This window comes from Syngnathus leptorhynchus, chromosome 12, assembly GCF_054491065.1.
Source record: "Syngnathus leptorhynchus isolate UIUO chromosome 12, UIUO_Slep, whole genome shotgun sequence".
Taxonomy (NCBI): domain Eukaryota; kingdom Metazoa; phylum Chordata; class Actinopteri; order Syngnathiformes; family Syngnathidae; genus Syngnathus; species Syngnathus leptorhynchus.
In genome coordinates, this window is record NC_141206.1 from 3271365 (window position 1) to 3286878 (window position 15514).

The 15514-nt window shown below is 40.0% G+C and overlaps 1 protein-coding gene, 1 long non-coding RNA gene and 1 pseudogene across 3 annotated transcripts in view; 1 reads left to right on the forward strand and 2 right to left on the reverse strand.

Moving 5' to 3' along the window:
- Positions 1-726, reverse strand: part of LOC147047850 (uncharacterized) — a 32453-nt gene extending 31727 nt beyond the window's left edge. For both annotated transcript variants that reach the window (XR_015067708.1, XR_015067707.1), the window contains exon 1: positions 676-726. This is a non-coding gene — a long non-coding RNA (uncharacterized LOC147047850). The remainder of the gene's footprint in view (positions 1-675) is intronic.
- akna (AT-hook transcription factor) lies at positions 238-13943 on the forward strand. Its single transcript, XM_085925640.1, has 22 exons — positions 238-508; positions 2770-3186; positions 3380-4040; positions 5187-5499; positions 6213-6287; positions 7382-7538; positions 7685-7794; positions 7877-7924; positions 8000-8118; positions 8188-8335; positions 8455-8576; positions 8654-8810; positions 8909-9015; positions 9168-9376; positions 9817-9979; positions 10400-10525; positions 11216-11349; positions 11506-11619; positions 11694-11792; positions 11876-11971; positions 12268-12379; positions 12499-13943. Exons 2-22 carry the CDS (start codon positions 2883-2885, stop codon positions 12749-12751), a joined length of 3627 nt encoding a protein of 1208 aa, XP_085781766.1. The 5' UTR covers positions 238-508; positions 2770-2882; the 3' UTR covers positions 12752-13943.
- A 330-nt stretch (positions 13944-14273) lies between these two features.
- Positions 14274-15029, reverse strand: LOC147047852 (uncharacterized; annotated as a pseudogene).
- Positions 15030-15514: the final 485 nt, after the last annotated feature.

Below are 15514 nucleotides of genomic sequence, written 5' to 3' on the forward strand. Positions count from 1 at the left end.
AGAAATAAACGAGTTGATAGTGTCCCCTCATGGGCAAATCTTGTAAAAGCAAGTTGAAAGACGTTTGTGCTCATGACCAACTTCCGCTAAGCTCCTCCTCCAAGGTACTTCACCAATCAAACAACCTCTGTCATTTCAAAATTCGTCTTTTATGGAGTCCCGAATCTTGTCTGTTAGGAGCTATGCGAAAAAATTGCATAGCGATCACATTGTATACAGAAACCTAATTTATGTAATGCCTATAAAATTCTTACAGCTAGCAGTAGTGTAAGATGATAAGGTAGGGTAGCGGCTTTGGTACAGTTATGATCTGAGAGAAGCAGAGCAGATTTTGTGCCTTACAGACCAACTCGGGGTATTAAACTGTAATATATCAAAGCTACAAGTTAAATCGGCGATTCATTTTGTGCAAGCATGCTCATCTGTCTGCAACTTGCAGCAACGTGTTCAATTTCACAAATCTGGCAACTTCGACAGAAACAAACGGTGAAACATGTTTTAAAGTCAGGTATGAAGATTGTTTGTCAAAGTCGTTTTCATGGAGCGAATATCGCGAGCTGGCAAAATGTGTCGTAAGAAGTAGTGACTTAAGGCGTAAATTAAGGTATCCATATCGTTCAAGTTACCCGCACCTTGTACAAATTGTATCCTTTTCACTAAAGTAAATCTGCTTACTTTGGTTTGACGTATCATGTTGTGTGTTGAATACTGTCGACTTGAATGGTTTGTTGTTCTGAGTGTGTCCCATGGTGACATAGGGGCGGGTCTTTGCTCTCGTTAGTTTAGTGGTTTCCATGGCAACGTACCCTTGTGAAATCTGAAAATACTGCCTGCGAGCCGTCTCATGTTAAGGTAGAGGTCAATTATTTTTTTATATATTAAACTCATTGAATATTTGTTGCCCAAAATATTTTGACTCCCGGGATGATCTCTCGGCTGCTCTGTAGTTCTTAACAATTGTTGGGCAAGTCTTTCTGCACTCACAGATTTGGATTAGTCAAGCGGTAAGATTAATACTTAATTATTAATTAATACTTATAGCTAGGTGTTTTGTCTGCAAGATGAACATGTGAGTGTGCCTTGCATGAAATGGAAACTACTTTGTTTGAAGCTCATTCAACATCAAGAGCAGAATTAATATTGTGATCCTCTTTCATTCATGGTGGATTAACGAATAATGTTTCTAGTTTTGCTAGTGGGAAGTCAATGGCATATTGCACATGATTGAACTTTTATATGCTTTTTATGTTATTATTGAGATAATAATCCATTTCAATGCACTAATCATGTTAATAATCTGTCACAATAATTATTGATGTATCCGGCTTCATTGCAATTAATTGTCAACGAGGCCGGATCCATCAATTTGCGTCCATTTATTTCTGTGAATAAAATAAGGTTACATTTTCAAATGATCACTTGTACAACATTCTGAGGAAATCACAATGTCCCATCACTGGTGAGTTCTATTTATAGCTATCACAGTGCAATTCTCAGACAAGCTATACTTTTCTGGTCTGGAAGTTTGTCTTTACTGGGAACAAAATTCCCATGAATATTTAAATGCAATCTGAAACAACAGTTTCAAGGTCGCTGCAGTCCAAGGTCATATTCGTAGAGACTTGACCTGTAATATGTTTTAGAAAATACAAAGGAACTTGATTTACAACAAAGGTTATTTTTCCTACATTCCTGATGTAAGCATAAACAGTTATAGTGGTAACTGGGCTTCTGGCGCAAGCAACGTGATTACGTATTTTTTCGCTGTTTGAACTAGTTCATGGCATGTCCTGTGTGACCTTCAAATTTCATGTGTTGACCCCCCCCCCCCTATACATAGTATTCATATAATTGTATCTCACAAGATGATGATTATACCACTTTAAAAAAGAAACACACACCAAAACATACAGTATGACCTGTATAGTCTTAAAATAAGCAATCAGGTTTGTCGTGGGCTTTTCTGAATTTACTCCCAAGATAAATTTCGATACCTGCATATTTTGTGGTTTCCTCTGTTGAGATTCTCATGGGTTCTTTTCTAAACATGCTGCATTTGTTCAGCTGCTGGTATCCAAAATTGCAGGATGAAAAAACTTTTGGCACGTTAGCCAACGATGGCCGAGTTCTCCATCATGAATGTGTTCAATAGTTGTGTACAGATACAGAGAACTAGAAATCTCCTTCTCTTAATCTGGGCTACTACTGAAGAAGCATTGCAGCCACTTCTCCTAATGAGAATGTGAGTGCTGCTCTACTGCAGTGCTCTCTACTTAGCCCCTTTTATAAGAATTACTCAATGAGCAGGAGAAGATTTTTAAAATATTGTTGATTATCCTGGCATGTTAAATTCGAACTGTAGCTTTGCTGGACTTCAACCCTTTTCTTTTGTTCAGTTTGTTACCGTATTGCAACAATAAACGCCTTCAAATTTCATTTGCTCTCTCTGAGCCCACATTTGTGTATTTGATGGGATGCTTGCAGAATGTATTGAAAATACTCCAAAACAAGTGATAGTCAGTGTTGTCAAATTTAAATGGCCCAATTATAATAATCCCATAAGGCAATGAGAAAAGTCCCGAATCAGGACCACTTGGGTGCTTCAATTTAAAAAAATTCAATTCAACTTTATTCTTTTTTTTTATTTTTATTTTTTACTTGGATCAGCAATCTAATCGGACAAAGAATCAGGCAAAGATATCTTCAGGGTTTTTTTTATGATGATGATATTAGGCTTCAAGTAAACTCAACATTTCCGTCACTTTCTAGGGGCTACATTCAAAGACTTCCTCCACACAATTGGAGCAGCTAACTGATGGGACCGCAAGGGCCACCCTGCAATATTTTCTCAGGTCAGAGTTGAGTTACAATCTGACTAGCAAATGGAGACTGTGAAGAATACAAAATCAGAGCTTCAGTCTCCAGCTCCAACGTGCATCTCACCCGCCAACTCTGAAATGTCTGAAGATGCATGGGATGAGGAGGAAGAACAAGATGACTTTTACAACCAGATGGATGAGAACGGCATCATTGGATTAACACTGGTGGAGGAGACACAGGAACACAATGATCACGCAGAATGCAATCGAATTTTATTTGGGGGCCGTGAGGAACTGGATATGCCACCAGAGGAGCTCAATTACATCCTTGATGAACATCTTAAAGATGTGGCTATACTCTCACCCTGTGAGTCATTGAACTTGAATTTTTGCTGATTAACTGAGTTATGTGTGCAAACAAAACTGATGACATACCATAATATACCTCATAGACAAAAACCTGTAAAATAATGATATAACAGCATCTCTCTGTAAAAAAAAAATGAAGGGATCAGTTTTGCATTTTGGGTTAATTGTGCTGATTTAATTTGTCAAAACAGATGGAGCAGAAAGTGAGTGGGGTTTGCCAAGTGGACCAGTCAACAATAGCAAAGAAGAGTCAGAAATCATCAGTGAGCGGCAATTTTTTGAGTCTCCACCCTTGATAGAAGCTGATGGAGATTGCAAACCTCAGTATCCAACATACCAGGCTTCCTCTCGTCCGACACTCCCCATTTTCACTCGCCTGTGCCATTTGGAGGAAATGGCTTCTGCTCCGGGAATCACAAGCGAAACCATTCCAGATATGTTCTTTGCAGATGGGCCTACAGACTCAAACAGTCTCATGACCTGCGAGTCTAGTCTTCACCACCAAGACAAATCTGAAAACACGGAACAAGTACTAGGAAAAGATGTCCTCTCTCTTCAATCACATATGACGCCTGCTGACTCAAACAGCATCATGAACTGCGAGTCCAGTCTTCACCACCAAGAAAGCTCTGAAAATGAGGAGCAAATAGACGTAGAAGACGTCATCTCTCCTCAGCAACCAATGACTAATCAGGAGACTAGTGAGAATTCAAAGACCGGTCCTAAAAAACCCACTCACTCACAAACGCATGTGTCACATCACTGTCATGATGCTATACTTCCAAGGACAAGTGGTCATAACAAACCAAAGGAAGACGGTTGTCACAGTCCCAGAAGAGCTAATGAATCAAGGTGATTCAACTACAATGGTGCCTTGAGATTGTCTCAAATGTACATATTTCTTTTGAACCTTTTTGCGTGAACTCACAATTTCAAGGCGACAAACTTCAAACATATTTTTGTTTGGACAATTCAACAATTATAATTTGCTTCTGTGAAAATTGGCTTTTCTGCATTTCAACAGAGAAATATCAGTTTACAAATGATTTCCGATCAAGCTAACTTTGTTTCCATATCTGTCAATAATTTATCTTTTGAAGTTGCTCCAACTGAGATTACATTTGTAGCCCGAAAGAATTTGTTGTGTTGAAGTTGTGGGGTTTTTTTTTTTTACTGTGTAAACGTCAGTGTATCGTGCCGTGCCAGACAGTGAGGTCAACTGAACAGATTTTACACTTTACCACTGGTCTGGCAAATAGTGAACTTGTTAAACTAAACATAAAACAAAGAAAAACATTACACCTTCTGTATTTAAAACAGCTATATAGATTTGGCTTTCAGTCTCCAATATCGTAAATGATAGGAAATAATGTATCTTACAGTGCTTGAACCCACAGCAACATCGCATAGACAGACAATATAACAGTACTCGGTCATATATATTCTTTATCGTCCCTGTAGAATGAATAATATCAGTGCCATACTGATGGAGCTGACATGGGAGTTGATAAGTCAATGAAACGTAATTAGGAATACACCTCGAGTTCTTGACAGCACATGCTCCTCTGTAATAAGCTTATAGTGCTCTGTCAGTGACTTTTCCATCTGTCTGCCAGAAAGGTGGCCAAAGGAAGGCACATCAGAAAAAGCAGCATTCATTCAATGTAGTACGACAAAACTGAAAATGACATTTCTGTATTTTTCAGTTCAATATTATGGGGTGTTATTTTACCTCATTAAAATACATATTACAAACTATATGTTGTTCTGTTTCTGGGGGAAGTCTGGATCGCATTAATGGTATTTCCATTCATGTCAATGGGGAAAGATGATTTGAGTTGTGTTATGAGTTACAAGCATGGCCACAGTATGAATTGAAAGTGTATCTCAAGGTACCACTGTATACCAATCATTGTCTGTCTATACTTTTGCCACACTCTTTATCTTTACTACACTTTGCTTTTTATTTATTCATAATTAACCGTGTTGTTATTTCAGAAAAGCCTATCCAACTCACTGGGTACCAGATTTGTCCCAGGTAAAGCCGAGGGTGTCTTTTCCTAAAGGGGATTACAAGCCACCCAAGAGCAGATGGTCTTCCAAGAATCCTCCTAAGTCGCTGACACCAGAGGCCCCTGTTGTCTTTAAATCTCCTGCTGAGATTGTGAAAGAAGTTCTGTTGAACACAAATGACGGACCTCAGCCACCATTTGACTTTAACAAAAGAATATCACCTAGCGGTCCTAACGGCACCGTGCCTCAGGAATTCCGAAGCCAGCAGAAAGCCGGTATCCTGCTTGATCAGCTCCAGGTATGACTTGGAATGTGTCCCCATTAGTGGTATGCCAGTCACAGTCTTTTCTTGTTGTACTGGAAATACAATTTGATAAAAAGTACAACTGCTAGCCCTTGAGTTGAAATTCCTGAACAAAAGAATACAGAAAAACAACACCCTGTATGTGCCACCACTAATCTAAACAAGACATTCTGATTAATATTGTGTTTGTAGAATATGATTAAAGCAGCAGGCGGCGGTCATTTTGCCACTTGCTGTCGAAAAAAGAAATTACTTCACAGTTGCCAGGTCTCGCGACGCAAATAAGAAAACTGATGAGCCGTGATTGGTTGTTCCTGAGATCGGCAACTGTGATGTCTTTTTCAGTCGACAGCAAATGGCCACCTCTTGAGATGGTTAAAAACTGGTGCATACATGAACAGGTCAATATTATTATTATTATTTTTTTTTTTTTACTCTGCCCCACCAAACAGGTTTTGCAGGTCATACTGTGTAGTATGTATACAGAATTTTTCATTTATATCACATAAACCTCTGTAGACTTTTTATATCCACTGTACTCTCAACCTACACGATAAGAGATAGTCATTGAACGCTATCACCTACACCATCTAAAAGTGGAAGTAAATATTGAAAGTAGGACTGAGTGTAGGTGTTTTCCACCAAAGCACTATCATTTCTATTTTTCCATTTTCTTTTTTCCTTGTTTCCTCTCCCCTGGCTGGCAGGAGGACCACGGCAGACTGCTGACTAAGTATGCAGAGGCAGCGAACACAATTGACCGCCTACGGCTGGAAGCCAAGGTTTGATTATCTTAAACCACTGTTTGAATTCATTAATTTCATCACTACTATTTTCGTTTTATTGGACGTTACAAAGAAAGAAAAAATGTGTCATTTGCAACATTGTCACGAATAAATAAACATTAGATATAGAAATGATACCCCGTGACCCTGCATCAGTATTAACTTTATGAACCATGTGTGAAGAAAATTCACTTTATTCATACCTGAGGCTTACTTTCAAAGTAATTGAGAAACAGGTTTTATAATTTATCGATGTCATCGGTGCAAATCTTCTTGAGATCTTCTATTCCATTATATTACCATATTGATATTTTTTCCTATAGTCTTTAGTGTTTACATATTGGTTGAGGATTTTCTGTATGCAACCAATGTGTACAACCAATTGTGATCTTCCTTCAACATACAGTCAGGTCCATAAATATTGGGACATGGACACACTTGTAATTTTGGGCTACAATGGCTATTACATTAAACGAAAATGTTTTCATTTGATGATAGTTATAGCATATATAAAATAAAATAAAAAAAAATAGGTATAAAGTTGTCCTATGATCTGATTGTATATATGCCCACCACTTTTTAAGGGACTAAAAGTAATGGGATATAATCTAACTTTTACTTTTTAATGCTTGGTTAATACTTTGGACTTAATTTCAATCTGAAATCTGGAACATAGATTTCATCTCTATCGCAACTGAAATGTATGTTCAGTTTGATTCAGGTCAGGTGACTGACTTGACTATTGCATTCCACACTCCATGTCCAACAAGTATCTGGGTGAATGTGAGCAGAAAATTACTCAAAACACTTCAAAATTCTTTCTGTGATCTTGTTTGCACTCACTCCAACGATGAATACAAGGGAATCCGTTTGATTGGCAGCCACATACCCATCAGGCAGCTGAGCCGCCAATTGTCCCATTACTTTTGGAACTAAGAAACTCCCAGGGACATAGACTGTAGTAACCCCGACACCGTTCACCAGATTTAGATGTAAAAATTTAGTTTGTAATGAATCGGACTGTAGTGGTTGTCAAGATGATGATTTTCTCATTTTGGGTGACTCGTTTTGTTTTTTTTAATTATTCCAAGGTTAACCTGTACTCTGACCAACCAACATCTGCTCAAGTCATGCCATCAGGACTGCATGTAGAGCCTTCAAAGTTCATGCGGCTGGACTTTCCTCAAGCTCAGAAAGCAGAGCCCAGATCATTTTCTCTTCAGCCAAGTGGACCCGGCACACACTTAAGTAAATTTATCATAATCATCATCTCTGCTCCAATGTATCGCATCACGTATCATTCAGCAATTATGAAATGGTTTCCAAAAAAAATCTAATGATTGATGAACTTTGTACAATAAGATACATCTCAGAATGTGTTCCTTCCCTTGCAGCTTCCTCTGGCCTATGTTTGTCTGCCTCCATTTCAAAGAGCTTTGAGTCCCAAAGCGGACAGAAGGTGGCAAATACACTTTACGCACAGGCTGACAACTTCCTCCAGCAGGTTGCCGATTTCTCATTTCTTATGTCTAATGTGTGAAAGGTTCATTTCATGATGTGGGTTTTTTTTTTTTTTTTACATTCAGCTCCAACATTATGAGGACTTGCTGAAGAGCAATACACCTTTCCAACAGGTGAAGATGATTTGGAATGCCACAGATAAAAAGCTGGCTTCTACATATTCCCACTCATTACCTCACTGTCTATAGGGTCTTGCAGAACTTTATCAAGGACTGGACTCCTTGGAGAAAGGCTACCTGTCAGCTAGGAGAGAACACAAAGTCCTACAGGAGCAAGGCGCAGAACATGGCCACTTTGACCCCAACCGGTAGGACGGCTGGATTCTATTTTATAACTTTGTCAATGATTATATCTTTGTGCTGCTTCTGTGTGTTAGAGAGCTGGAGGAGTTCATTTACCAGTGTGGGCGGCATATGGATGAGCTGAAGGAGAGGATGGGTCAGAATTCCCACGATGCTGATTCTGCTCCTGCTCTTTGTCCTCAAGCCCAAAAGTCATCTCCATCTGAGAATTCCCAAGCAGAGGTAACGTCACGCTGTGTGCTCCTGACCCGCATATCAAATTATATTATTCACGTGAGATTAAATCCCAGACTCAGATTTACTTACTAGTGTCTAAGTATAGTGTTTGTCCTTCTTTCCAGAGTCAACATACACCTTTGTTGTTAGATTCAGGAGATCTGACCAAGAAAGATGGAACGCAAGTTAATAAGAATTCTTCCGACTTCAATAAAAGATATGGTGACCAAACGACAGACATTAACCAGTAAGCAGATGCAAATTTGTTATGTTGAGTTTCGTGTTTTCTATTACGTTTCATGTGGCACACTATTTGTCATACAGGAGTTCAACTGTGCATCTCACTTATGCTCCTAAATGCAGAAGGAGGAAAGAGGTTAGGAAGTCCTACAGCAGCAGTCAGAGCAGTCTCGCAGAAATAAATACATCAGAGAATAGGAGTGCCAAACCCAAAACTGGGATTAGGAGGGTGCTTTCTCAGGTAAGCAGTGACCCGCTGATTTAAAATGAGCTTACTATCACTCTGCGCAATTCACTATGCATGTATAGTAGTTAACTGGTGTGTGCTGTGTTGAACAGGACGGGGTCATTTCTCCAGGAACTGATAGCGGCTTTGTCGGTTCTGAGTATAGTCATCAGATTTGGGCTGAAAATCACAGCTCTTGCCACCAGAGAGCCTCAAAGCGGTGAGTAAGTAGCCTTCACTCTCCTGCAGCAGCGATACTCTATACTTTGCTACACTCTCAATCTGACAGTCATTCATTTATTTTCAGATTGTGTTTCCATTACAATGAAGTCATCTCGATTATTTTCCCCCTTTTTTTTTTTTTTTGGCCAGTGTTTCAGGAGCTGCAGAAGTGAGCGTTGTGAAGCCTCAAATAATCCGAACCTCAACACCATCTCGTGATTACTCACAATCACACAGGCGCACATTGGTAGAACCCGGTGAATATTTCCAGCAAGAAATGAGGAGGCCCTATCCTGGAGAGCGCAAGCATAGGCAGTGGATCAGTCAGTCATACTCAATCAAGACTGACAGTGAAACCAGTGAGTTTGCAAGTTAGTTTTATTCTTCTAGACAGCGCATCTGAATTTTTTTTTTATCAGTGCATGTGAGCAATTCCCACTTTGGCAGACCGCTGGGGAGGCGTCTCCAAATTGCCCACTTTATGTCTTCCACTATATTGAGACTCAGCATTTAACAGGAGTGAAAGGGGCCGCTTTGCTAGGGCATGACAGAATTTAGTTGTGACCACACCCACAGCAACAGAGCCATCCCTCTCTAATAGATCCTCTGGAAAGCACTCAGAGTTATGCAGAGTTACACCACCATGATTTACACTGGTCACAATAATAGTTGAACTTTAATATATATATTTTTTTAATTATAAGCTTGAGCCATGAAATTAAAATCAAGACTTCTTCAACAAATATAGATTTTTTTTCCTTTCCTTGTGTATTGAATCTATTATCTTTTGTATCACCAGCTCATACTGCACCTGAGGACTTACAAAGTGATCAGTATGAAGAAACCCTGCCCTGTTCCTCTCCAAGCTCCTCCTCCTCCTCCTCTTCCTCCACCTCTGCTCTGCATCATCACCAAGGCGACGCTCTTAAAACGCTGAGGTCCAGTCAGGTGGTGACTCGCAAGTGAGTGTGACGCAGCTGCTGCCATGACGACGGCTGTGCAAACAAAACACCCCTCCAGACACTTTAGTAACCATTTATTTGCAGAGTATCAATCTTACCAGCTCATGCATTGCTGACTGAGCCTTTGTTCAGTAACATCAGGCATTGTTTTATATTTTATTTCAGGCCTGGCTACTAATGAGTAGGGCTACATGTATAGAGGTAGTCTACTGCGTCTTGCCTTCTGCATGGTTTGGTGTGAAATAACTCAGATTTGTGTATTTTGTGTGCTGAGTTTGACTCCTGCATTGATTGGATGGAGGTGTCTTGACTGTTGCCACAGCACAATACTCACATTTTCTGCACCTTTTTTATTTGACCTTTGACATGAGTTGCTGTGGGGAAAAAACTTTGAACTTGTGTTCTTCATTGTGATTCAAGTCAGGCTCTGCAGGTCAAGTCCACCACACCAGAGCACAAAGAGAAGAATCCCAAAACAAACCCTCATACTGTAACTCGTACCTCTCAAGGCAACTGCGCTCAGCATATAACTTCGCATCCTCTCAGGTTGGTTCATTTCCTCAAAGTATGACCCCTGAACTTCAGTGTAGAACTCAATTCAAAGGGATCGTGATGTGATGACATTCTGGCAGCGTATTGGCAACAAATGTCTTTGAAAGAACTCTTGTATGCATAAATGGGAGTATCGGGATGTCACAAACACACAAAAGCAGTCCTGGCCGCCATAATTCACTGCTCAAAACACACAAATGGCACAAATGGCAGTAAGGTTGTTTATTTCATCTCAGCATTATTCACAGTACACTACAGAATATGCGAGACTGGAAACTGTCAAATCTCATGATTGATTTTATAGGGAAAAAATATTGGGTCACTATCTGCAGACAGAGGCAGACCACCTTATAATGGGATATAATCAAACTTTTACTTTTTAATGTTTGGTTAATTTCAATCTGAAGTCTGGAACACAGATTTCATCTCTATCGCAACTGAAATGCATGCTCAGTTTGATTCAGGTCATACCCGTGAGGCTATTTCATTTTCTTCTGTTAGGTTTTATATTTCATTGAAGAGACCACATAAAATCTACTGCAATTATGAAAGATGGACATGATAGCATTAATATACTAACGACTGTCTAAGCCCTATATACTGTATCTTGTGGTTGTATTTGTGTAACAGCCCAGCATCTTTATCCTCGACGTTGCTTAAATTTGTTGGCAATTTGTCGCATAGGTCTCAATATCCCTTGAGCAAAATCGGCGGATGCAACAGAAAGAAATGGACAATTGATAGCAATGAGGTGGAGAAGGTGGCGAGACGCACAGCAAGGAAAAGATTGGCATACCAACAACAAACACGTGACACATGTATGTTTATGTGAAATACGATTGGAGCTTTCACTTCAACCTTCACTCGACTCTGGTGCTTTCACTACACTCTTCATTCCACAATGTTTACTGCAAGACCCTTTCTAAATGTATATTATTATCGTTGTTATAAATGCAAGACCATTTACATTTCAGCAACTGCAACGGAGGATGTCAATTCTGCTTGTCGACTTCTGGTGTCAAGATCGACTCAAACATCTATTGCTCTAGCTGACAGCCAACCTTCACACACCCAAATCCAGGACACAAGTAAGAATATGCGTCACTCTGTAAAAAAATGATATCCAATCAGGAGAACATTGCGTTGGAATTATGTTTTTTAGAACGAGATCATACGGAGTGCTCAGATGACAATGACGGCAGAACAAGCAGAGTTGTTCCTTGTTCTCAGTGTTTTTCACATACCAAAGTGTCTTTGGAAAGTAAGCAGCATCCCTTCATCCTGAATGTGAAGTTTTGTCTTTTGTCTAGCTTTATTGCGGCTTTTTTTTTTTTTAACCACCAGAACCAGCAGGTGGCAATCAAGAGCCAGCCCAGTACTGTTCCTGTCGTCACTGTCATCATTGTGGACATTCTGATATCAAGACAAACAATGAGAAAGGTGAGGACGTCTTGCGGTCAAACATGTATGGACTGTATGTGTGTCTCTATGCCCTTGAATATATCTGCAACTTGTCTCATGGGACTAAGATTTTTGTAACTTTAATTACCACCATCCCTTGTCGAATAAGGTCGATCATTGCATCCAATAAAGTGAATTACTTTCTGAAGCTGTTGCATCACCTCTCATCATCAACTGGCATGGATTGTGTAAATTAATTCAGCATTAGGATGAATGATAGTTTCTAGAAATATGGTTGTTGTCAGTATTAGTTAGTATCTGATATGATTTCACAGACTGTTGGAAAGACTTAAACACCCCGAGGACCTCCAGTTGCACACGAACAGAGACTCTCAGCCGAGCGGCACCACCTGCTGTGTGCCCGTCATTGTGTCCTACACCATTGCTGTAAGGGACATGCCCACCTGACCTTAACACAACACAATTTTTTATTTATTCGTGTGACCTGTCACACTCTGTGAATTTATGGCTGTTTTTTTTTTTTTTTTTTTTTTTTTAATCATTAGCCTCTATCTCCACCCTCAACCCATCCACGTGTGCACCAACAACGCAGGCTCTCCTTCAAAAGTCGGCAGTAGCAACGAGGAGGAGAGGTTGCGACCCGCATCGTGCCTTGTTCCACAACGCACTCTAGATGACGCCCTCCTAGCTGCGAGAAAGATGAATGATAGATCAAAACGCATGGTGCGTTCACTGACCGCAGGCCTGCGTTCTCTGGAACGACTGTCCAAGTCACACTCCAACTCCAACTCAGACTGACGAACAGTGTGTCTGTCCATAGATCCTGCCTGGAGCAGGTGATTCGACTTCTCAGCTGATTTTAAGTTGTTGTCGTTCAAGAACTTCTGTTTTGCTGTTAACCAATTTTATGAGGGCAAAATTGTCTTATCAAATGATGTGCTGGAATACCTAATGGGCAAACTGTCACCAGTCCCCAAAATATTTGATGCTGTGGCACATTTAGCATCCCAAAACAATTTACAATTGTAGACTCGCGGATCATGGCTCTCTGTTTGTGGTTTACTAGGCAATTGGTTCAATGTTTATGTACTCAAGCTGACTGATATTGTTGCACAAACTGGTTTTCTAATTAAGCAATTTAGGAAAAAGGTTGTCCCGCTTGACTTCTGTGTCCCAGGTTTATTTTCCACTCAAAGGATGGTGTAAAAATGAGTGTGAATGCGTGTCTGTATGTACTCTGTGATTGACTGGTCGCCAATCCTCGGTGTAGTCCATCGTTCGTCATGTCAACTGCGATCAATTCTAGCTTCTTGCTAGTGTACAAAATGGATGAATGGATGTATAGTACTTTGAAACACGGCGTAATGCCCTCTTTTTGTCATCTTTTAGAACTACCTTATTAGCGTTCACTGCTCATAATGACGGGTTTATTTTTGAGTCATTCATTACACTTAATTGTCTAATTGGCACTCACTGCCACATGCAATGTTTGTGGATATTTTGAATTCTGTGGAAGTAAGTTTTAAGTGTTGTTTTTTTCTTGTGAGGGAACACGTCTATAGTTGGGAGTGCAAATGAAGCTCACTTAATTTAAATCGAAATGTTTTATACAGAAAATATTACTGTGAAGATTGTGTTTGTATTGGCATTTTGGTTTTGAGCACTATTTCTGTCTTTGTCTCCAGTGTCGTGTAAATTAAGCCATTACATTTGTAAGAAGTAACCCTAGACTCCACTCCACGGGGGTTAAGGAGATGGACAGAAGGCCAAAGGGTATTTTGTTGTAATTCGTCAAGCTGACTGTTTTTTTTTTTTCTCTTCATAAAAAAAAAGTTCAAAAATTGTTTCCGCTACATTTGTAAGAAGTAACTCTATAGACAGACCCCAACCAAGTACATAGAAAAACTGATGTTTAGTAATTAAGATTTTTTTTTTAAATGCCTACATTATCAGATTCTTTGACCATAAAGTATTACCATAGTAATACATAATATAGCCTTATAGTCCGGTGGGCCTTATATAAGGACAAAGTTTTAAAATGGGCCTTCAATGGAAGGTGCGGAAAATAGTCCGGAAAATGCGGTATTTGGAATTATCTTTGTACCACTAGTACTTCAATAGTTATGATGCTAATGTTTTGATATTTATACATTATTATTTCTATTCTTACCAGGTAACATTTGACACATCTGGCACTCCCACAGCATCTCCTTTCTGCATTTGCCACAAGTGAACTTGTTACAATAAACACAACACTCGGTCGAAGAAATTTAGTTTCGAAGCTTTGTCATATGCAAAGTGCAGTTGTGCACTACATAGCTTACAAATAGTCTGAACACACCTGGCACTTCCACAACATCTCCTTTCTGCATTTGCCACAAGTGAACTTGTCGCAATAAACACAACGCTTTGTGGGATTGTTATTCTTACAGCAACACATAACCTGGCACAATAGCCTTTTCTGGGGCTTTTTTTTTCGGGTATCCTCAATCTCCACCACACTGCATTCTACTGATGATGCCGACAGTCTTTCTCCGTTTGGGCGCGTAAACGGTCAGTGTGACCCCAGAGATTGAAAACACCCGTGTGCTGAATTCCTTACGGTCCAAAGTCTTTTTGCCAGCATCACACGGTGAACCTTGTTCCCTGTACCAAGGAGTGTGGTCTTCCAAACTGAGCAGTCGTCGAGCTAGTGACAATGAGGTAAAAAAATTGTCTGTGGTAACGGTTCTTCCTTTGTCCATAAATGGTTCCATAAGATTCATCACCACATTTTCTGATCATTTTTTTGCTCATCTATGGTGATGATCCTTCTTGGAAATAACGCAATTAGTAACAAAAGACTAATGTGAGAGACTGCAGCAAACAGGTTGTTTGCACCTCGCGTGTCCTTGTCATCTAAGCGTAGGTGCCACATAATGTCCTGGAAGCTGTTTTGAGCCATTAGCTTGCAGATTGAGGGCACTCCCAGTGTTGCTGACCATGCATCATGCACTGCTGGAAGGCGGACAAGTCCTGGCAGGATGAGGATTGCAATGAACGCCATCAGTTCCAGTGTTCCTGCTGTGTCTGGCATGCATTCCGAAGCCTTTTCACAGTGTTGAAACAGAGGAAACTCTCTACTTTACTTTATACTTTTTTTTTTTTTTTTAATTGACGATCAATTCATTCTGGTCAAGACGCTCGTCCCGATCACGTGACATGTTTCCCCAGTAGAGCCCTCAAAGCTAGCAAAAATGAGTAAGAATTTATTTAGAAAAATATAAAAACATTTGCCAATTCTCTCCTAATTACATCCGTCGCTGTGTCTCTTGACACAAGACACTCGTCTCGGTCACGTGACATGTCACCCCAGTCGAGTTGTGTGTTATATATGATTGGCTGGACAAGCCCTCTACTGTTAACACATTTTAATCAATCAAAAAGTTTGTGGTGCGAATAAACGCTACCTCCGCGAAAAAAACTACAAACGTGTGCGACCGGGAAAGGGAGGCGCACATCTTGCGGCCTGCAGCGTACGGGGGTGTGAGGTATTCAAAGAGACAGCACCAAAATGGCTTG

What these genes read in the sequence shown, in the direction of transcription:
- akna (XM_085925640.1), top strand. Translation starts at nt 2,883, where the DNA reads ATGGAGACTGTGAAGAATACAAAATCAGAGCTTCAGTCTCCAGCTCCA. An exon ending in TCCTGCTTGATCAGCTCCAG is followed by an intron (nt 5,500 to 6,212) that starts GTATGACTTGGA and finishes CCTGGCTGGCAG; the next exon opens with GAGGACCACGGCAGACTGCT. An exon ending in ATAACTTCGCATCCTCTCAG is followed by an intron (nt 10,526 to 11,215) that starts GTTGGTTCATTT and finishes TTTGTCGCATAG; the next exon opens with GTCTCAATATCCCTTGAGCA.